Below are 23,323 nucleotides of genomic sequence, written 5' to 3' on the forward strand. Positions count from 1 at the left end.
ATGCTTTGTGGTTTAGTTGGACATTCAAACACATCCTTAGCCAGTATTAATATTTTCTAATGATATTGCCCATAGGTAGCATGCAATCTTGCAGATTGCTTAAAATGTGATTTCCGACATGCAATTTTTGGTTCTACTAAAGTAAATGATTTCTTACCTATGCACCTATGTTAAACCTTCAAAACTTTTTTAGACCAGAGAATTGTAATAGGAATGTCATCTGTGTATAAGCTAAAGAGAAAAAATCAAGACACATTTCTATGGAGTCTGATTTTATCAGATACCGCCAGATGGTTGGATGTAGATTAGTTTATAAGATATGAATTGATAAATGGATGAATTTACCTAGATATCTATCTATCTATTCATGTCTTACAAGCAAGTCTCCTGTTGTTGCTTTTACAAGCTAATGGTCATGTACTTCGTATATAGAAACTCTGTAAACGAAGCCTCTAAATTGTACCTTCCTATATGATTGTGGAGCTAGTTATAATTCTCTGCACTGTACTTTTCACTTTTGATCTCTGTAGGCTCTATGCAGTTTAGTGTATGAGAGAAAAGTGATATTATCTAGTAATCAAGAATCAAGACCTCGTGTTTTCCATGACCGCCTGAAGATATGATACTAAGAATTATATACTCAGCATTATTTATCAATGGCTATTTCCAGGTATGCTGGGTTCACGTTACATTTTCTCTACATTTGGTTACTACTTATGATTTAAGGGGAAATTGTTGATTAAATTTGAGCTCATATGAACATGTTTGCCTCTCAGAGCACGGCTTCCTTTTCCTTCAAGCAATGGTTGCCCTCAGGATGGAAAGTTCTGCTTTTTTCCAGTGTAGTTACTTGCGTATCAGAGAACATGTTTCTGGATAGGGAGGAGTTCTGGCAGACTTTTCCCATTCACTTTTCTGTTGGCCTTATCTGCTTCTCCATCTCCTCTATAGTGATGTACGTACTGTTACTGTTATTCCCTTTATTAAATCTTTTCATACATTTATGGTCCTTTTAGTTTGCTGCATTCATTAGATTAATATTATGCTCTAATACACCCGGGACATAATTATGGTTATCAAGGCCGGGAACTATACTATATAATTTTGTATAGAATCCAAACAAACCCCTCCATTCAGATTGATCCACATTGTTATCAAAATTTTATGTACTAAAAATCATTCATTTCTATGACTACTAAGTAGTGGATTATGACATTCTTCTAGTTATTATTGAAAAACCGTTCATATTGCCACTCCCTTGATTCATGAATACAAAGTTGTCAAAATACATTAATTTTTTGCTTTGCGACTTTCTTCGCATGAAAGGAGGGTGGAACATTCAATATCATTGCTTATTATATAATTTGTTATGTTGACATAATTAGCTTATGCTATGGGAGTGAAAGTTTCTCCCTATCTTCTGGTAACCTGGCAAATTATCAAGGTGGTATTCATACTGTATGCCTAGTATGCGTGTCACTCTTAATCCTCCTGTGTATTACAAGCAGATACCGTCAGGAAAAGCAATTCATCAGCAAAATTATTCGTTTGCATGAGCATGTCGACTGAGAGAGGATGAATTCACGTCATCTTTTACCACGGACTCAGATCTTTAGAAGGTGGCCTGTTGCCAACTTCTAATCATAAACGGTAAGTGCTTTATCTCAATGACATCCTTTTGTCCCTTTCAGTGCCTCGTGGACTGTTGATATTGAACTTTTGCATTTTGCATGCAAGGATCGGTTTGAACAGTGTTTGGAGGAGTACGAGGATTAAAAGAGAAGTCTTCATGACAAAATGAGTAATTATTCATTCTTTGTCTAATTGCATTATGTTCTTTTATGGTTTCAGTTCTGTTCTGTAACTTGTTTTAAAAACAAACTTACAATCTGTCTTCCTGCGTACAATAGTTTTTTCCAATATAATTATAATTTTACTTCTTGTAATCTCAATTTGTAGTGTTACAGCTAAATTGAACCTGTGTCTTTCTTCTTGTTCTTCGTAATTTTTTTCCTCGTTTCTTCACTTGAGAATTCTTCTAGATCCCGATCATTGGTCAAAAGGAAAGTAGAATTATCTGCTTCTGATGGAACTGAGGGGTGCAATAGCGAAGAAAAGTTTCCATATAGATTTTCTGTGATTAACATGTATTCCTATTAAGTTTGGCTGTTTCTTATAAGACTCTTTTTCTTGCGATCTCTTCAAACTCGAGTTCTTTCATAGAAACGGGCGCTTATGTGCTCTTACTTCCGTTAAAAATTGAGAATCTCAATAGGGATTTCAAAACATTTTTGCCTCTCTGTCCATTTCCGGCAACGCATTTAAATTGCTTGTTACGTATCTTCAGTTGCTGATGGCATGTCTTCATCTCAATTCTCGTTGAGGTCTTCATGATATCTTCTTAAATCCCTGTCCACGTGATTAGCACGTACTAACGAGTGGTTGCAAGTGCTAATTTCTTGTTCGTTATTGTAGGCTCTGTAGCTCCTCTACTGGCGTATGCTTAGTGGTGTTTGTTGGGGATTCGAAATAATCAAATCAAATCCGTACCCTTCCGGATCTTGTGTTTGAAAGTTGAGCAAGAAAGAAATTCATCACAAATCAAAGATAAAAATTTGTAGGAAAGTAAATAAGAAAGAACACACCAGATTTAACGAGGTTCGGCAACGTGCCTACGTCCTCGGGAGCTACACCACACAATTCTTTGATTACTTGAAGAAGATTACAATGCTTGCAATTGGCCTCTCTCTCTCTCTAAGATTTCTAACCTCAAAGAGCCCTCAAAACCCTTTTTTTTCGTGTTATTTTTCTCTCTTAAACCCTAAAGGGACGTGTTTCTATTTATAACAAAACACAGTCCCAAACAGATTAGGATTCTAAAATGAGTCTGCCACACCCTGGTGTGGCGCAGACCACACCCATGGCAGACAGGGCAGACTCTGCCACTCCCTGGTGTGGCGCAGACCACACCCATGACAGATAGGGCAGACTCTGCCACACCCTGGTGTGGCGCAGACCACACCCATGGTCTGTCTTGAATTTTCATGCGATTGTTGATTTTGATTCTAGGTTTGGGTCTCCACTTTCAAGACCAACAGTGTTCTAGATGATAAAACACAACACTAAAATCTACTTTCCCAAATTCATTGTTTTCGGAAAGTACTTTCATGGAAGTAATTTCCTAAATTATTCTTTGAATTCCGCCCGTATTAAATGACCGTGCCTTTCCTTATTTATCCTAAATAATTGGATATTTATGATTAGTCCACCATTACTTCTATAACAACTATTTTGGGATAATTAGATATTTGAAATTTGAGCATGCGTACGTAAATCAGACAAATGCTAACCTTTTGTCCAGTGTGCGCTCCCATCAATTAGGTACGTTTCAATCAAATGACTCGAAACAAGCCACAACGTTCTTATAAAAAATAAAAAATAAAAATCTTAAAGTTGAACCATCTACATTATTCCTTCTTCATCATCATCATCAAGTTTAGATACTAAGGATGGTACCATCCAAAATCAAACCTCTCCTGATTATAATTCGGAGGGTTAACCGCCGGAGCTTGGCTCGTCTCCGGTGTCTTCGCAAATCGCCCTTTTATCCTCGGCCTCATCTCCGCATACGCTTTTCTTGAAGCGTATCGGATTTGCTTCTCGTATTTCCTCTTCTTTCTCTTCTCTTTGTACCTCAACACTTTTGCCTCTCTGTCGGGGTTTGGGTCGCTTTGGCTCGACGTCGTGCCTTCGGCTGTGGCGCAGTTGTTGCCGGAGGGGTCGAGGCTAAACGTAGCGGGGCCAACGCCGGAGAAAGGCATCTACAAAGAAATTTTCAAGATTATAGTCGTGTGGGGGGGTTTTTCCCTGCAAACGTGGAGAAGCACAAACCATATGAAGTGATCATGAACTAGAGTTCCAGGTTTTGTGAATGACTCGCATAAGAAACTTTTGTCCGTGAAAATTTCATCATGACTTTATTGCACAGTATAAATACAACCTTCTAAGAAATAGCATTAAAAATGCTGCAAAATAAGTTGTGGGGTTATCTGTCAAATTTTATTTAGTAACAGTAAGAGACTGACAACAATGAAGAACATTTTTAGGAAATATCATGGACAAAGTAGCCAGGCATCTTAAAATCTCTTTCACCATTTGAAAGAAAAAGAACAAGAACTTCATGGCATAACACAGAAGATGGGCACTAATTAATTACAATCCTTGCACATAATTTATCAAATCAACAACATTCTTAAATTTTTCATGATTAATGATAGTTGTGGCTTGTCTACTAATAGCAGGATGAGATTGGATAGTAAAACTAAGTCAAACTTAAAATAGATTTTAAAAAAAAGAAGACAGTAAACTACAAGTCCATATTTAAGCACATGAAGAGCGTGTTAGAATATAAATTATGATCCTCAATCCTCACCGTCGCTCTAGATTTTTGGTGCAGTGGCGATGACCTCTAGCGGTTACAAAAAAGAAAATTAATTAAGATGAATGTAGTAGCTTAAAGAGCCGAAACAAGTGATTTTTTATTTTTATTTTTTTAGCTATAATCCTATTAGAACATCCCACAACAGGGAGGTAATCTGAATCGTAGACTTGGATTGTAGGGTACAGGAAGTTTTGGAAGGCTTAGCAGCTGCGTACTCCTTTTATTTTTTAGTCATGAGAACATAATGATAAATATAATATACTGTTCTTTATGTGAAAAGGGCATTAATGGCAGGCATACGGTGCTTACGTGGCATCATATTTAACACTTTATTCCAGCATAAAGTGCGCCAATTGGAAATTTATGTTCGATGTATAATATTTTTTACTACAAATGGCTAAAGTTTGTTAGAAAGGAAACATGTCACCTTCGGCAAGGCGAGGTCCCCTACGAAGAACAAGGTTCCTTCGTCGGTTCTAAATATACGACCTTTTTCTTTTTGCAGTAGGGCTGTGAAAAGGAATTTATACGTCCGCTAGCTTTTACTGGTTTCACTCCGATGCATTACATTAATGATGCATTAAAAAGTGATCCAATGTTAGATAAATAAACATATTCATACGCCTATTAATCTAATGACGAATATTCATTTGATATACCATTAATGCAAAGGACCACTACCCTTTCTCATTGAACCACAATAAGCCAATCGTAAAAGTCGCGACGATCAGCAGTAAAAAGAAGATCGATTAACAATGGGTATGTGCAACAACTTTATTAGTGAACTGCTTGCCTTAAGTGATATGCTTCAACTTATGATTAAGGGTCTGTTTGGTTCAAAAATCTTGGGTAGAAAACGTGTGGAAAACTACTAACATAGTTTTTCTGTGTCAGAATAACCAAAAGGACTCCTATTCCTCAGTTTAGTTCACAAGAGAATAATTGGAAAAACCTTTTAGAAACATCATCTTTGGTGGAAAAGCCAATTCCGAGTTTTTAACGCGTAATTGCTAAGAAAACACTTTTTAAAAAATTAAAAAGGGGGTTGATGGTTTCTAGGGAAATGTAAAATTTTAACATATGTCTTTTCTTAATATGCTCAATTCCTAATTTTAAGTTTTGAACCAAAGCATGGATACGTGATGAGATGAGTTTTCCCTTTCCTTTTGATGTGTGAAACAAAGCAAAAAATAAAAATAGAAATAAAAAAAGAATAAGAAAGAAAGAAAGAAAAAAGCTTTCCCAAGAAATGAATGAAAACTCAGAAATGCTTTTTTCCCATTGGAATCCTATTCTTATATTACATAAAAATAAACCAAACAGACCCTAAAACAAGCTATGTTTTATGTATGTTATGTCAAAAATGATCATGTTCTCATTTCGAGAATGATAATTTATTCTGAGGCCATTTTGGACTTTATGATAAGCACAAAAATATTAAAGCAACCAATATACCATCTCCCAATCAGATTAAAAAGGAAAATATCAGAATTTAGAATTTCAATGTGAAGAGAACTCAAGAAAATTGGACTTGTCCTCTACCAAAAAGAAGGCTAAACTAACTTCATTTGTGGTAGGTGCATTTGTGTCTAATGTGAATTATTCTTGAGCTCCTATCCGGAAACGAGGGGGTAGTTTTAAACATAAATAGGAAAGTTAAAAGTTAATCTCAATCTCTATCCTTACGTTAATGATACAATTCATCAAATTTTATATGGAGGTGCTCTGAAAAAAATTGTACTTAAAAAAATAAAAAAAAATAAATAAAAAGAAAAAAGAAAAAGAAAAAGAAAAGGAGGAAAAAAAAGAAATAATTATTTTGGGTTAGACTTTTCCATAAAGGATAAAAACATAAGACATTTGACAAAGAAGAAAACCTCTTATAAAATCAGCAATTTGGAAGGGGAAAAAAAAGAAAAATATCCTTTTTATACTTACTACGTTGTTTCAAAAGAATTGCTTACCCGTCAAGAGAACTATATATGTTACTCTTATAGTCTTATGCATATTGGCAAAAACATATTGATCATTATGAAATAAATTTAATTAAACTGTATACACATCAAATTGATGAGGGCACTTGCATGTTTAGAGTTTTTCACAATTTAAGGTCACATCTCTCCAACCTAACAGGAATATTTCTACCAACTTGTTAGAAAAAGGGGAATGAGAACATCATCATACATTGGTACTAGAGAAAATAGCGACACATGTCAATAATCAATGTGTCAGTGCTGTATATTGAAAACTCACCTGAACTATGTAACTTATTATTTCAATTGGGTACCTTTTTCAGGGCAAATAGTGTTATATCTACTTTGTCAATTTCCAAGTTGTCGTCTACCTTCAAACGTCTACTTTCTATAATTTTAGTAAACATGATTAAAACATGCTACTCCAAAGAAAGTTTAGCTGTATTAAATTATATATACGAATCAGCAGTGCTAATGTTAAGTTGAAAAACATACCAAGTAGTCAAATAAAATGAGGGGAAAATATGTGGATAAAAAGATATAAATTAAGTTCAAATATACGGATAAAATAACTTATCTAATATGTGGATTAGAAAAGGGTTACTTGTAAATTAATAACAAATTAACTGTGTGCTATGAGGGTGTAGCCATGTATAACTTGTTTCAAGTTAGACTGGGATGTCACGTGGTTGTCATCTGATATATATATTGCCTTTTTGCTAATAATTTAACTGAAAAACGGACTAAAATCCCTTGAAATTTGGGGGGTATCAATGTAACTTCATTTGAGGTTCGAGGGCGTAAATGTTGATAGAAGAGTTAATTAAAGAGTTCATTTGAGGATCGATTCTTATAGTTTTATAATCTAACATGCTCTTTTAGGGCACTTTCAATTTTTTGAAATCCCTATAATTTGTAGCTCATTCGAATTGAACCCCAGTTACTTTGATACCATTATGCCAAAAATCCTTGTCACTGCCATAAAACTTCGGAGTTCTGAGCTGAGAGTTATAATCTTATACTTTAACAATGTTTTGCAGTTTAACCCGAAGAAATACTAGATGCTAAAATACTTACGACGTTACCACCGGATCCAACATGCCCCATCGCCGCCGAACGAAGAAACATCCACAGACGGCGACTGCCTGACCATCGAGTCCGGCGAGCTCGTCCCGCTCAAACAAACATCAAGGGTCAACCTCCCCGGGTTACAAGAACCCCTCAATCCCTCAAAATAATTAAACCCCCGCCCGGCCGCAGCCTGCATGGGCCTAGCGATCTCCTCAGGCCTGTTGCCCTCGGGCCCGGCCTTGGAGTCATTAAACAGCCAGGCCAACGTGTCTTCGTTGGAAAAGAATTGGAACTCCTGCAGGCCTTCAGGCCCGTCGTGGCCCGCTACGGCGCGGTTGAGATCGGCGATACAGTGAGGGCAAGCATTGCTTGAGGTTTGGCATATGGTACAAAAATGGGAAGATGACATGAGTGGGAGTTAGGTTTGTTGTGGAGTTGAGGAGAGAGGAGAGAGGAGAGGAGGAAGGGGAGTTATATGGGGACCGTGCTCTCTCTCTCTCTCTCTCTGTGTGTGTGGTTTGATACCCTTTTTGAGGGGAGGAGAGGGGAGTGGGAGGCCAATAGGAGTGAAGGAAGAGATTTGAGCGATCACTGTTGGTATAACGTGGAGGAACGCTTGCCATGCAACCTTTTATTTACCTTAACTTTTTCCAACTTGCCAACGAAGGACACAAACAAAACTTATGATAGGAGAAACCATGTAGGGGGGTTGCCAAATGATAGTGGTATTCATGGGAGTTGGGTTGGTGTTTTTTTTTTTTAATATATGTGCTAGTATAATATTATGGTTGCAACAGTAGCATAATATGTAGTTGGAACAGTGGGTTACGTCAAACTAAAGGGGTTGATCATCAGAGAATTAATTAATTGAGATATTCTCTGCTGTCGATGAGGCAGCGGAGAAAATGTGGGGGAAAACAAGCAGATCCAAAAATAGAACAGAACAAATTATACAGAGAAGAAAGAAAAGAGCAGAAAGTTAGAAACATCATATTAAATACACTTTAAGTTTGAAATACTTTACAGAAGTGCCGAATCGCCCTCTTAACAGAGGACTGACATTGAAACTATGACCCACCTACGGTAGAGTTAGGTCTGCACAGTACTTCCGATGATGAGACGGCTGCAGTACAAAGAAGCTCTCTCTTCTGGTGAACACAATGACTACTTCTTCAGTTCGTCAGGACCTCCAATACTTAACAGCTTATAGAATTATTAAAAGAAGAAGAAGACGGGAGATTTCGTTTTTTCTGTATGTTTCAAATGATCAGAAGAAGCCTTTTTATAAGGTTCATGTGTTGGGGATTCGAAACAATCAAATCGAACCCTTGCCTTTCCGGACCTTGTGTTGAAAGTAGGAAAGTAGGAAAATTCACCTCAAATAAAGATCAAAAAACTTGCAGAAATAATAAAGGAGACGAACACACAGATTTAACGAGATTCGGCAACGTGCCTACGTCCTCGGAAGCCACAACACATAATTCTTTTGATTAATTAAAGAAGAAATACAAGCTCTCAAACTAGGATTTTATTTCTCTGAGATTCTCTCTTTTTCTGCTGTCAAAAACTCTCTTTTTTCGTGTGTACACAAACCCTAAAAACGTTTAGGTATATATAGAGTCCTGAAAGAAACAGAACCCAAAATACTTTAGGAAACTGTTTGACTGCGTCGCGGTCGACCGTGACGGTCAAGCCACGCAGATCTGGTCGACCGCTCCACGCGCGAGCCGAACACTTTCCCTGAGGGAGAGCAGAAAACGATTACAGTTTAGCCTGCTGGCGACCGTCGACGGCGACAGAACTGATTCCCGAGACCAAAATATATTACAGAGATTTGTGCGGTCGACCGCCGCGATCGACCGCCTTCAGCTCCAGCCTCTTGTCAGCTTCTGTGCACGTTCACGGTCGGCCGCCACGGTCGACCGTGCATGCCTCCTCCTATTTTTCTCGATTTTCTCCCTTGTTTTGATTCGATTTTCGGCTTCAACTTTGGGTCTACACTTTAGACTAACAATCTCCCACTTGGAGACCAAAGTGCCATCAATGAGTTCACCTAAACTCTCCCCTTCTTCGCATGTATCTTTTCCTCCCAAAAAAAAATCCTTTCTTCAATCAACAATATCCCGACGATCTCGCTGATCCTCGTAGTGTGGCTCCGTATTCGTCTTCTACTCGTGAAGGCCAACTGAAGTTGCGCACAACTCCAGTTTCTCAATGATGACTGCCTTTGTTAACATGTCCGCCAAACTTTGACTCCCCAAAATCTTTATTAAGTGTAACTTTTCGTCTTCAACTAGCGAGCGTATAAAATAATATTTGACGTCGATGTGCTTTATTCTGGAATGATATACTGGATTCTTAGCAAGATGTATAATGCTATGACTATCACAATAAAGAACTCATCTCCCTTGCTTCAGATCCAACTCTTCCAAGCACCTGTTCAACCAGATCATTTCCTTGCTTGTTTCTGTCACCGCGATATACTCAGCCTCGGTTGTAGATAAAATCACAATCTTCTGCAGACGTGAGACCCAGCTCACTGCTGTCGACGCTAAGGTATAAACTGCCCTATGGTGCTTCGCCTTGTATCATGATCACCGGCGAAGTCCGCATCCACGTATGTTTTCGTCGAAAGTTGGTCTTATTATGGAATTCATTATATTTTTTTATTGTTTATAATGAATTTAAAAGAAGATAGTCTTTTTATAAGACCTCACTTACACAATAAGAAAAAAATTACAACTTCCTAGAAAATAACATAGAAATCGTTTATCAACTCCTGCTTTTGTGGGAACTTTACCTGTACCGGGGGTGCGTTAGCCCGTGGACCATCGATTCAAAAGATTCTGATTGAACTGTGAAGGCTTTTGAATGTTCTTTTTCGTTTATCGAAATAAGAACCTTAAGCGAATATCTTATCGATGTAAGATGTTCACTCTTCCAAAGATCAAGTCTGAGCTTAGATCTCTAGGAATCACCAAAAGCTTCTTAAAAGTGTTTTTGAAAGATGAAGACTCTCTCTCTTGCTTAAAATTGCCAAAAGCTCAAGTCTCTATGCTCTAATTCTGCTCTCTCTGGCTCCTGTGTATAGGAAGATATTTATAGCCTCTGGAAGTCATAGCTGTTAGAAATAATGTAAAATAACCGATGTTAAATTTTTCTTTTACCGTGGCAGTGGACACTGACGCGGCTAAAGGAGACAGTTTTTTTAGCTTTAATAACCACTCTCACCACCTTTAATTGTCATTATTTCAGCGATTATGGGCGTGATTTCTGCTTGTAACTGCTCCCTCACGTTCATAAGTGATCCCCAGCAATTAATAAGCCATGTGGGCCGCACGAAACTCAAGAAAACTATTAAAAATGATGTTTTTAGCTTCTCAGTATGTGCGACAGTCGTAACTGTCGCGCATTATCGTGACAGTTACCACTGCCGCGCACCTCCGAGACACTTTGTGTTGTCTCGGGTATTTTAGCTCTAACTTCCTCGTCCGATCTCAGAATTAGGTGATCCAAGATGCGTTGGAAAGCTGATGAAGAGATCTATAATTTTTATCTTTGAGATTCTTCAGATTTGGATCATATCTTACCTTAAACTGTCATGTATTTTCACGGCAGTTACCACTGTCGCGCACCTTCGCGACAGTTTGCGTTGTCTCGGGTATTTTGGCTCTAACTCCCGCGTTCGATATCAGAATGAGGTGATCCAAGATGTGTTGGAAAGCTAGCAAAGAGATCTACAACTTTCCATAGGCGAGATACTCTATTTTCTTGCACTTCACCTTCCACTGTCGCGCCTATGCGCGTCAGTGTACACTACCACGCACCTCCGAGTTAGTTTGCATTGTCTCGGATATTTTGGCTCTAACTCCCTCGTCCGATATCAGAATGAGGTGATCTAAGATGCGTTGGAAAGCTAGCAAAGAGATCTACAACTTTCCATAGGCAAGACACTCTCTTTACTTGTGTATCACCTTACACTGCCGCGTCTATGCGCATCAGTGTACCTTATCACGGGTATTCATATTGTTCTTCTATGTTGTTTCACCTGTTCGTTCGTTTCTTTTGTCTTTGGATGATCCCTTATAACTTAGATAATGACATTCATTATTTTCTCTTTATCTTGAGTTGTATTTAGATATCTATAAGTATTTTTAGACGCCTATAGATACCCCCTCCAAAGTATCTCAGACTCATTCTTTTATAGAGGAGTTTGGGATACTTTGGATAAGACAGGTCTGATTTGCAATCCCTTCAGTATTTAGTTAAGGAGATCGTGTAGAAGGGCCTGTGAACGACTTCAACTCTTGACTTCTTCATCTTTTAGTCTATTCAGTACTTTGTAGAATAGCTAAAATTCTTCCGGTGCTGCGTTTATTACTTGTCCGTTGTCGAAATCTTGAACTAAAACTGATATTTTGATTTGTGAATTAGCTCTTGTCGTTGAACTGATGTTGAACTGATTGTCTTAATTGGGAATTCATATCTGGATCGCAATTAAATCCTCTGGAATCATCCATTAACTTGGAATTTTTCCTTAGCCTTATTTTGGTGAAAATCATTGATGTGTTGACCGGCGTTAACACAATTTATCCTCGTGTGTTTACTAGAGTCTACACAGTTTAAGCTCTTAAGGCGTTGGAGCATGGTAGTCCTGAGTGTCGAAGCTGCAGGACCAATTGTTCAGGTCGGTTCATCTGCAGGTATGGATTTTATCCTGAGTTTGTCGGATTCTCAAGTCATAAGACCAACTAATGAAGCTGGTGTGTCAGTGACTATCATATTTATAGGATTTTTGGCAAACCCTAAGCCATCAACGGGTTTGATGAGTCTTTACCGACTACCGTTTGAATCAGGCTAGCATGTAGATTGTTTAAGTCCGTTCTGTATGTAACGTTGTGCTAAAAAAATAAACTCTCTTAGACTTGGTGCTATGATGTTGAATACATAGGCTTTATCGTTAATACGGGAACTTATCACCCGATGACGTGTGTTAGACATAAACTTATCTCTAATAAGAGATTGAGATAATGTCCCCCACGTATAAAACATGGATTTGAAAATGTTGATGGGTTACGTCCTTTTGGTGAAAAGATGAACCCGACACTTGAGAGGAAGAATTTTATATTCTATCTTATTGTATCTTTTTTGTTGGTAGAGATAAAGATGGAGAGGAAGAATTTTATATTCTATCTCCTGTTGCAAAAGAAACTCAAAGTGGGATCTCCACTTCAAGAAACTGAAGGGTGAAACTAAGTGTGGGATCTTCACTCCGAGAATTGAGAAGATTTAGATAACTCTAACTGTTAAAAGGTTTGATTATCCAATCTAAAAGTGGATTTCTCATTTATTGAGATGGAATTCTAACTTTCGTCGTAACTGTTTAAAGGTTTGACTAAGTAGAGAATATGTAGACCTCTCGTTCATGGAAGGAATCGAGAGGGGATGTTGGCTTTGAACCTAATTGTTTAAAGGTTTGACCAAATAGGAATTTGAGACGATCCTAACTGTTTAAAGGTTTGATCATTTAATTTGTGGACCTCTCGTTCATGGAAGGAATCGAACTGTTTAAAGGTTTGATCATTTAATTTGTGGACCTCTCGTTCATGGAAGGAATCGAGAGGGGATTTTAGCTTTGATCCTAACTGTTTAAAGGCTCGTTCATGGAAGGAATCGAGAGGGGATTTTAGCTTTGATCCTAACTGTTTAAAGGTTTGACCAAATAGGAGTTTGAGACGATCCTAATTGTTAAAAGGTTTGATCGTTCAATTTGTGGACCTCTCGTTTATGGAAGGAATCAAGAGGGGATTTTAGCTTTGGTCCTAACTGTTTAAATGTTTGACCAAATGGGGGTTTGAGACGATCTTAACTGTTTAAAGGTTTGATCGTTTAATTTGTGGACCTCTCGTTAATGGAAGGAATCAAGAGGGGATTTTAGCTTTGGTCCTAACTGTTTAAAGGTTTGACCAAATAGGGATTTGAGATGATCCTAATTGTTTAAAAGTTCGATCATTTAATTTCTGGACCTCTCATTCATGAAAGGAACCGAGAGGGGATTTTGACTTTGATCCTAACTGTTTAAAGGTTTGACCAACCAAACGGAGGCAGTGGAGGTACAAATAACAGTAGGAATGTAGATTTGCACAAATCACTCAGATGAGGTTTTTGGTAACCAGTGACAAGACTTTAACACGAAAAGGGGTTTGCCAATTGTCATGGATTGAAATTTTGGGTGTTGTGTCAGAGCTCAACAGTGAGAGTGTTAAAGGCTCGAACACAGCGGGAGTTTGGGTGGATTTAACCATGAAGCATTTTAGTAGACCCACCATCAGTTAATTTGATCGGTGAGGGATTTTATGGTTGAGGACTGTGAATCATCAAGCACTCCACAATTAGACCGTAGGAGTTTCGTGAGGAAAGACTGACCCGATGAGGTCATTGAATCTCATCTTAATAAAAGAGTGCTTGGAAAGTCACAGTAGGAGTTAGCAAAATTGATCCCGACGATTAAAACCAACCAATAATCGGATGAAGGAAAAGCAAATGGGACATGCGTCATCCTTGAAGGATTTTAGAGTTTTGTGAAGGAAGATTGACTTGATGAAGTCATTGAATCTCATCTCAATGAACGAGTGCTCTGAAAATCACAGTGGGAGGGTTCTAATCATTTTGGACATGATTAAATAGCCACAGCGGGAGGTTCTTAATTATTTTTATCATAATTAAGAGTGGATTATTCAGATGATTGGTTTTCACCTTGAATAATCAATTAGTTTTGGGTTATCCTTAAGAATACCATATATAGCATTCTCCAGGAACTTCCCGTTAAATAGGTTACCCTGAATGTACTAGGGATAGTACTTTTTTAGGAACTTCTCGTTTGTGAGCAATGTTATCGTTCTTGATACAGAATCTGGTCTTGGTTCCTACCTTCGTATTCAGCCATGATAACCTCGTATCCACCCCCTTTTTAGACGAACCTGAGTCTAATCACATTTGGTTACATTATTAGAGCACGTAATTTAAGGAAGTAGTTTTTAACCTCTTATATCAGTCGGAGGTTCGGGAAATAGTTTATACTCGTATACCCTTTGGAGTGCATGGAGAAGCAGTTTATACTCGTATACTCTTCGGAGTTACATGGAGAAACAGTTTATACTCGTATACTCTTCGGAATTACATAGAGAAGCAGTTTATACTCGTATACTCTTCGGAGTTACATGGAAAAGCAGTTTATACTCGTATACTCTTCGGAGTTACATGGAGAAGCAGTTTATACTCGTATACTCTTTGGAGTTATATAGAGAAGCAGTTTATACTCGTATACTCTTCGGAGTTACATGGAGAAGCAGTTTATATTCGTATACTCTTTGGAGTTATATATCATCCTTATTTGGCTTGTTTTGCCGTTATGACACCGGAGTCAACTAAGGCTTGGATTTTGTTTTTAAGGCTAAAGCAAACCTTAGTGGGATGAAGAACCCTTCTGTGGTACGCACAATAGTTTAGATCCGTAATCTTCTTAGCTTCCTCCTGATCTTTAATAGGTGGTAGCTCGGTTTTGTCATTGGTGAGGAGGTATTTGATGGCTGGAACTTCATCATCTTCGAAAGAATACTCCTTCTAGAACTTTGGATCGGGAGTCTTCTGTTACCTCCGAGGTTGCGGTTGTGGCTTTTGATTGGCATTCACAGCGGTTGTAGGTGCCGTCGGTTGATTTCTCTCAACTTTCTTTCTTTTAAGAAAGCGCTCGACCTGTTCGCCGCGTAGTTTTAACTCTTTTTAGGTTTTAGATGGTACAACCCCCAGGACTTCCAGGATATTAATGAAGAGATTATTGTGGTATATCTGCATGATAAATTCCTCTATGACAGGATCCCTGTAATTCATTGTCTTGTTATGGAAGCGCTTGACAAAATTATCAACTGACTCTCCGTCTTTTTGTTTCTCATCCAGAAGGGTTCCGATTAACACTTCTATGTCATCATCGAAGAAATTACTGAGGAATAAACTTTTCATATCATCCCAGCAGTTGACGCTCCCAGGCTTGAGACGTCAGTACCAATCAAAGGCGGGCCCACGAAGGATGCCAACGAATGACCGGACCATCAAAGCCTCATTTCCAGAGATCATACCTAAATGAGACTTAAAATAAATTAAGTGCTGAGTAGGCAATCTCTTCCTGTCAAACGGTGTGAAGTTAATCAGATTGAATTTTTTTGGGTATGGGATTGAATCCCATTCTCTTGGATAGGGACACAGAATACCCGTCTTCTTTACTTCCTGAGCGGACATTAAAGCATTTACTTTGTTTTTAAGGTCTTGCATTTTTTTGTCCTCATCTTCATCTCTCTTTGAGTGATGTTGACGAGAAATAATTAGACCACCCCCAGTGTTATTAAGAGGTAGAATTAAACTACCTCTAATATTATTATTAGGAGGATCCGTTGAACTACCCCCAGCGTTATTGTTATTGGGAGGTGCATCAGCAAAAATGACTTCATCAACTTCTAGATCATTGTCATCTGCAACATTTTGAGTGTGGCGGTTAGATTCAGCTCGCTGACTGGACTCGGAAGGTTAAAGTCATTGAGCTTGCAATTCTCTTATTTGTTGAATAGTCAACTCCATTTCCGTCTTCATCTCAGCTCTAATTTCTTCACGTTATTTGGTTAGAGCTTCTTGAAGCATTTGAGCAAACTGATCAGGGGTGATTGTGAATGATTCCCTGGCTTGTCCTACACTGGACATTGTATAATCAGAGGCAACCGCAGAATAAGTATCTAAGAGTTCCTCATCTGAAGACAACCCTTTATGCATTCTCCTATAATCTCTACGTCTAGTGTCCCTTAGCTGTAGCCGTAACATTCTTTGAGAGAGGCTCTGATCAACTCTCCCTCCTGGAGAAAAATCAGGATCAGGGTTGACTGAATGTCGTTTTCCTCCTTCTTCATTTTTCCAAAACAGCATGCAAGAGAATGGACACGAATCAATTTTTTCATATGATAGGCCAAGGTCTCGGATTAATTTTTTGGCCTCGTCATACGAATTAGGCAGTGTTGATTCCCCTGGCAATAGCTCCTCATTCAAAAACTGGAGCAACATTGAGAATGATTTATTACTCCACCTATTTAGGCTCTTTATGTGAAGTAGTTTCACTAAAGCAGATAACTTTGAACATTTAGAGCCTTCATACAAAGGTTTCTCGGAGTCACCTAAAAGACTGTAGAATTGTTTTGCATGTCCATCTGGTTCCTGCTCAAGAATATCCTGACTCGACGTGGCATCAGGTGCAACAACGCCAGTTGAATTATGAAATAAATCTCCAATCATTTCTTGCATTTCATCGTCACTCTGGCTTTCTTCTATCATTTCTTCTTGTTCTTCATCAAACTCCGAAATGGACTCACCCTGTCTTTCGCCGTGATGACACCAAAATCTGTAGTTTTTAATAATTCCATGAATAATCAAGTGGGTCTTTACCGACTCACGATTACCAGACTTCACATTGCTGCATTTAACACATGGACATCGAATTTCAAAGTCTTCATCCTTTTCATTAAAACTATCCAACAGCTTCTCATATGCATAGTCTAAAAACTGATCAACCCCTTCTTTATATTTTGGATCAAGTCTATCATCATCTACTAGGTCCATCCAATCTTTATTCGGCGCCATTTCAAGCAATGTACTAAAATTTCCTGAAAAATATTTCAACCTCTTCAAAAACTAAACACAAATAAATGCTTAATTTTATGTAGAGACTCATATGTTCAGATATATGGTCATTCTAATGCAAAGAAGTTAACCTATATATGGTGTCATTCAGAAAGTATTTATTTATGCAATTATAGGGTCAATTTAAAGGCAAAAATACTACCATATAACAAATTAGTAAATAGAACAAATTAGTAAAAAAAAACTCATTTTCCTTTCAAAGCACATGTGACATAGGAACTATGATTATAACTAACAAAATGACTTGTTAATGGAAAGTGGTATGTCCAAGCTTGACAAGTACATCTGAATAGCTAAAGAAATAATCATTTAAAATTCATTTAACTTAAGTAAATACCACACATTTATAGGGTATATAATTGCAACATGTATAGGGTACTTTAAGCCAATATAATTGCAACATGTATATAATGATGGTCAACTGGTCTCTTCACTAATTTTGGTCGTTAAATACTAGATTTCTTGTAGCGATGAACATTTGAGTGAGCAGTCAAAAGAGCGGGGATTGAGTAAGGATTTGGACAACACGTGAAAGTGGAGATGTAGACGGAGTACGTGAATAATAGAAATATCATAGTTTTAAGAATAAAGAACTTTTGAATACTATCTTGTCTGCCATTGGAATTCTCCAAATCTAGATAATGATCATGATGACCAATGCTTGTCAATTTGTTCCAATAATTTCCTTAAGCAATTACTTATCGGTGGGATTGGTATAAGTTTTTAAACAATCATATAAATATTTTTTTATAGGAAGAATAGAATCAAAACTTATTTGCAAATTCATAAATGTTTTTTGCTTTAATTGTTACAAGGGGGTACTTAAGTGCAAAGTAGTTGAAACTATAGGGTCTGTACTAAAATCAAACAGTAACTGCAAAAATTACCTTCGAGGAATCAATTTAGCAAATTCATAAATATTTTTAAACAATCATATAAATGTTTTAAGAAATAAGAGACCGTAACTGAACAAGTTTTTAAACAATCATATAAATATTTTTTGATGGAAAGAATAGAATCAACACCTATTTGCAAATTCATAAATCTTTTTGGCTTTAATTGTTACAAGGGGTACTTAAGTGCAATCTAGTTTAAAGTATAGGGTGTGTACTAAAATCAAACAGTAACTGAACAAGTTACCGTACGTCGAGCCGCGCGATGGAGGAAGAGTTCTCGACGACGGCGCTGGGGCGGCGATGGCGCTGGGGCGACGACGACGCTGGGCGGTTCTGTGGCGTTGCTCGACGGCTACGAGATCTCGACGACGAGATCTGCAGACGAACTGAAGACGTACGACGACTCGAGACCACGACGAACTGTAGTTGACGACGGGGAACTCAAGATGACGCCGACTCTCGCCGACGAACTGGAGCCGACGAACAGATGTTGACGACGCCGACTGAACTCGAGACGGCGCGCGACGACGAGGAGCGGCCTGATCTCGAGATGACGACGGCGGTGCTGGGATTTGCTGCAGCAACGTCGAAAGGTGGGCGGACTGGGTTAGCTGCCGACGATGGGGCGGCGGGCAACGTCGGGGAGGCGACGCTGGAGCAGCGGCGGCGCTGGGATGATCGGCGGCGTGAAGGTATTGACGAAGAAGATGAAGACTTTTAGAAAATATAAGCTAGGTTAATTTATTGATATGGCGGCTGAGAGATAATTAATTAGTCAGAAGTTTGGGAATTGTAGAATACGGGTTCGGGTTTGGGGATTTGTATTGTGGGTATTGTTAATTAATAGTAATAGGTTTAACTATCATTCCTATTATGATTAGGAGTATCATCAATGATGGTGATGGAACCCTTCGTTATTCAGGAGACCCAATAACGACGGTATTAGGATTAAATTAATGAAGGGACTAGAAAACCGTTACCCATCTCACATCATTCCTATAATATTTGTAATCACTCGACGAAGGCTTTAAAAACCCGTCGTTATTACATACACATTAACGACGGTCAACTGGTCCCTTTACTAATTTTGGTCGTTAAATATCAGATTTCTTGTAGTGCTACGAGTTCCTCATCTGAAGACAACCCTTCATGCATTCTTCTATAATCTCTGCGTTTAGTGGCCCTTCACTGTAGCCGTAACATTCTTTGAGAAAGGCCATGAGATGTCAAATGAGTGGTTTTGGTTGGGTCTTGGTTGGGTCATAAATGGGTGGACACATTTATGACCACTTGACCATTTATGACCTATTTAGCATTTGCTAAATGAGTCACTTCTCAACTATCCATTTACTAAATGGGTAGTTCATGGGTGACCTAATAACCCATTTAGTTATGATTGTGATGTTTCTATATATATGTAAATTTCAGGGATCTACTTGCAAACTTTCAGGGGGTTTTGGCAAACTTTCAGGGGGGTTTTTGTAAACTTTCAGGGGGTTTTCTGCAAACTTTCAGAGGGGTTTTTGTAAACTTTTAGGGTTTTTTACAAACTTTTAGGGGATTTTTTACAAACTTTCAGGGGGGTTTCTATAAACATTTATTTCTCAATTGAGTCGACTACTTGGGAAATCTCTTTTGTGCGTCAATATCTCAACTCACTGATCGCAAATAACACTGGTTCTAATTACTCAAACAAGATTAAAGCATAAACATATAACTTTATGAGACCAACAGTGCAGAGAATTCACTATTTATTACGAGAAACAAACTCACCTTTTGAGCACTCCAGGTACAGCGCAAAAAATAGGGTTTTATTCGGAAGCATTGACCAAAGAGTGAGAAAGTAAAGATATTTAATTTTCTTCAGAAACCATGTGAAATACCCAAAAGCACATAAAAATGATACAATGTAATAAAAAAATCAAAGATTTTTTGGTAATTTTGAAAACTTTGAGGCTTGCATGGCCACTATTGTCTCAATTGCATGTATCTCCTTGGTGCTGAGGATATTCACAGTATCTGCACCGTCTAAACCTATATATCGTCAAGAATTTTCTCACCGGTCTAGTTTAATGTTTTGTTTAGAATTGTTAAATATGTGTTTATCTGAATTGTGACTGAAAATAAACTGACTGGTTTTATATTTTACCATCATCTTGGATATCTTATTACGAATGTAGGTTCATTCTTAATAGACCCAATTATATGTATTCTTATAATTCAGAGTCTAAATGAATAAGTGAGACAACTGAAGGGAGACTCTCAATTATGTATAATTATGCTCAGCTTAGCATGATGTATTATCCAGGGGATTAAATAACAATTTGAAAGATTTGAGGGACTAGTATCAGAATATGAACGATTTAAGGAACAACAGCTAAAACCCTCAAGTAAGTCGAGAGAAACTAGATTGGATGCAATTGAACTGAGTCGTATGTAATAAAAAAATGATACAATGTAATTCTCTATGGAGGGTGTTTTTATAAAAATTTAAAAATTTGAGGATGTTAATTACAAATTTTAAATTTAAAGGGGACTATTAAATTTTTTTAGATTTCATGTGTCATTTGCAAGTTTAGAAAACTCTAAGATTATGGTAATTTTGAAGCCTTGAGGGTGTTTTTCTCATTTTCTACAACTTTTAAGGGTATTTTTTGTAAATTATAAAATTTCAGGGAGCTGTTGGTAATTTTTGAATTTCTTGTGTCATCTGTGACATTAGAAATTTTTGATAGTTTTTTTTATAAATTTTAACTCTTGAGGATATTTTTATAATATTTTAAACTTTGAGGGTGTTTTTTGCAAATCATAAAATTTTAAGGGGTTGTTAGTCATTTTAAGTGTTTTCTATAATTTTTAACTTTTAAAAATAAGTTTTGGTTAGTCATTTTAAGTGTTTTCTATAATTTTTAACTTTTAAAAATAAGTTTTGTAATTGTTGAAGCGTTAAGGGTGTTTTTAAAATGTTTTCTATAATTTTTAACTTTTAAAAATAAGTTTTGTAATTGTTGAAGCGTTAAGGGTGTTTTTAAAATAATATCCATCTAAATGGGTAAATGAGTGGGTAATAACCCGCCCATTAATGACTCATTTATCCTTAATAGAAGCTATACTCACCCATTTATGACCCATTTAACTAAATGGGTGGGTTTGGATGGTTAATTTGACAGGTAGGTATGGTTGGGCAATTGGTTTTGGGTCCATTTTGTCGTCCCTAGCCCTGATCAACTTTCCCCCCCGGAGAAAAATCAGGATTAGGATTGACTGAATGTCGTTTTTCTCTGTCAGTCATGTTGATAGTGACCTCTGCAAGCTCATTATGTTGAACGACAGATATTCTTTTGCGGAAACGCTTCGGCCTGGGCTTTGACGTTTCAATAGAAAGTCTCTGGAATACAAAAACCCTGGCTGTTCGACTTTAGAGCAGATGCATTCAGACAACACTGCTTTGATAAGCTTTTCACATACACAATGAGGACTTGTTTCTCAAATAGTCCTTTTTCGTGATTTGTTTCCACCCTTAGTTTGATAGTACAGCTCATCAGTATGGTGACCAGAGTCGTGATTTGTTTCCACCCTTAGTTTGATAGTACAGCTCATCAGTATGGTGACCAGAGCAACTTATCTTCTGTTTTTGTGTTTGAACCTTAAGTTTGATAGTACAGCTCATCAGTATGGTGACCAGAGCAACTTATCTTCTGTTTTTGTGTTTGAACCTTATTGAAATACGCAGGACGACTTGTCGTCGCCTCTGAGTGATCCAAGGTTATATGTTTAGGTCCAACCCCTTGCGGGCATGGAGTCTTTACAGGCCCCAAACGAGAAGAAATTAAAGTTTTCTCCTCTGTGATTGCTTTGTCCTGATAGGAGAATACTTACGACCACCAATATAAGAATTTACTCGGGGTCCGTTTATCAGACCCAAGTGTTTTTTGATTGGAGCTTTGTCTTGATCATCAGGTAAAGAACCGAGACGATCCGCCATTGTGACTTTGAATTTTGATAGGTCATGACTGACCTAAGGCTTCACCGGTGACGTAGCAGATGTGGTTGCAATAGACGGACCAGGCACAGACGTCAACGGGGTTGAAGAGGAGACCTCGTCAACTTTTCTTTGGCCGCGACAGTGGAGACTGCCGCGGTTGAAAGATGTGACCCGCCAATTTGATTTTTACATAAGTCAGATTTAGGAATCCAAACTTTGCGATTCGTTGGTGATTCTTTAGACACCATTTCCTTTTTTCCTCCTCGTATTTATTGCAAGAGAGCAAGGGCATGAGCGGCGTTTGCACGACGCTTTTGTATGTGTTCTTTGAGGGTTGAACAAGCCCTTTTGACAAGAGTCCATTCCTCCGACATAAGTTTAATAGAGATGTGAGTAGTTTGTCGCTGGGGCGACTGGACCACTTGATGCTTCCTCGACTCTAGGTTCGCGTAGTAGCGAACCCCGTCGGTTTGTTCCAAGGCCTTAGCCATTTGACGAGCGAGGCGTTGGCGTTGTCTCTAACGAGCCCTCTTTGTCAGAGTGGGCGAACTTGGATCGAACGATTCCTTAATTAGGGAGGAATCATCGTGAGCAGAGCTTCCGACTTTGGGAGTAGCCGGGATAATGTTGCAAGGGGAGGCCTCGGCAACGATTGGGTGAGAGTCTTCACATTGGGCCTTCTTTGGCATGTAAGCCTTCCTCAATGGTGAGATCCTCTTGTACTAGCGAGATAATGAAGATCTTGAAGAGGATGATGAGAGATATTCCTCAAACTTGGCTTGGTCGAACTCGTATGGACCGTGGATTCAACCTGCATCTTGATCGGTTGCGACACGACGGTCTCGGTAGCGAGACCGTTGGCTCCCACTATGGTCGCCGGTTTGTTTTCGTCGAAAGTTGGTCTCATTGTGGAATTCATTATATTTTTGATTGTTTACAATGAATTCAAAAGAAGATAGCCTTTTTATAAGACCTCTCTTACACAATTGTTTACAATGAATTCAAAAGAAGATAGCCTTTTTATAAGACCTCTCTTACACAATAAGAAGAAAATTATAACTTCTTAGAAAATAACATAGAAATCGTTTATCAACTCCTGTTTTTGTGGGAACTTTACCTGTGCCGGGGTTGCGTTAGCCCATGGACCACCGATTCATAAGATTCTGATTGAATTGTGAAGGCTTTTGAATGTTCTTTTTCTTTTATCGAAATAAGAACC

The 23,323-nt window shown here is 38.1% G+C and overlaps 2 protein-coding genes across 10 annotated transcripts in view; one reads left to right on the forward strand and one right to left on the reverse strand.

Annotated features, from left to right (window-relative positions):
• Positions 1-1,946, forward strand: part of LOC109839490 (protein RFT1 homolog) — a 36,752-nt gene extending 34,806 nt beyond the window's left edge. For 7 of the 9 annotated variants that reach the window (XM_020407939.1, XM_020407938.1, XM_020407937.1 and 4 more), the window contains 4 exons: positions 618-670; positions 777-955; positions 1,509-1,650; positions 1,738-1,946. In XM_020407939.1, the coding sequence (XP_020263528.1) occupies positions 618-670; positions 777-955; positions 1,509-1,569 (293 nt within the window). In that variant the 3' untranslated portion in view covers positions 1,570-1,650; positions 1,738-1,946. Of the gene's footprint in view, positions 1-530; positions 671-776; positions 956-1,508; positions 1,651-1,737 lie in introns of those variants that run through there. The other 2 variants (XM_020407933.1, XM_020407940.1) reach the window with 2 other exon arrangements.
• On the reverse strand, positions 3,331-7,866 carry LOC109839492 (zinc finger protein CONSTANS-LIKE 4-like). The gene is made up of 2 exons (XM_020407942.1): positions 7,492-7,866; positions 3,331-3,821 (listed from the first exon to the last, which is right to left on the reverse strand). Exons 1-2 carry the CDS (start codon positions 7,540-7,542, stop codon positions 3,504-3,506), a joined length of 369 nt encoding a protein of 122 aa, XP_020263531.1. The 5' UTR covers positions 7,543-7,866; the 3' UTR covers positions 3,331-3,503.

Source organism: Asparagus officinalis, chromosome 4, assembly GCF_001876935.1.
Source record: "Asparagus officinalis chromosome 4, Aspof.V1, whole genome shotgun sequence".
NCBI lineage: Eukaryota > Viridiplantae > Streptophyta > Magnoliopsida > Asparagales > Asparagaceae > Asparagus > Asparagus officinalis.

Excerpts from the sequence above, each read along its gene's own strand:
- LOC109839492 (XM_020407942.1), bottom strand. The coding sequence starts at position 7,542 with ATGTTTCTTCGTTCGGCGGCGATGGGGCATGTTGGATCCGGTGGTAAC. Across the intron at positions 3,822-7,491 it reads TTGGATCCGGTGGTAACGTC|ATGCCTTTCTCCGGCGTTGG; the intron begins GTAAGTATTTTA and ends ATTTCTTTGTAG.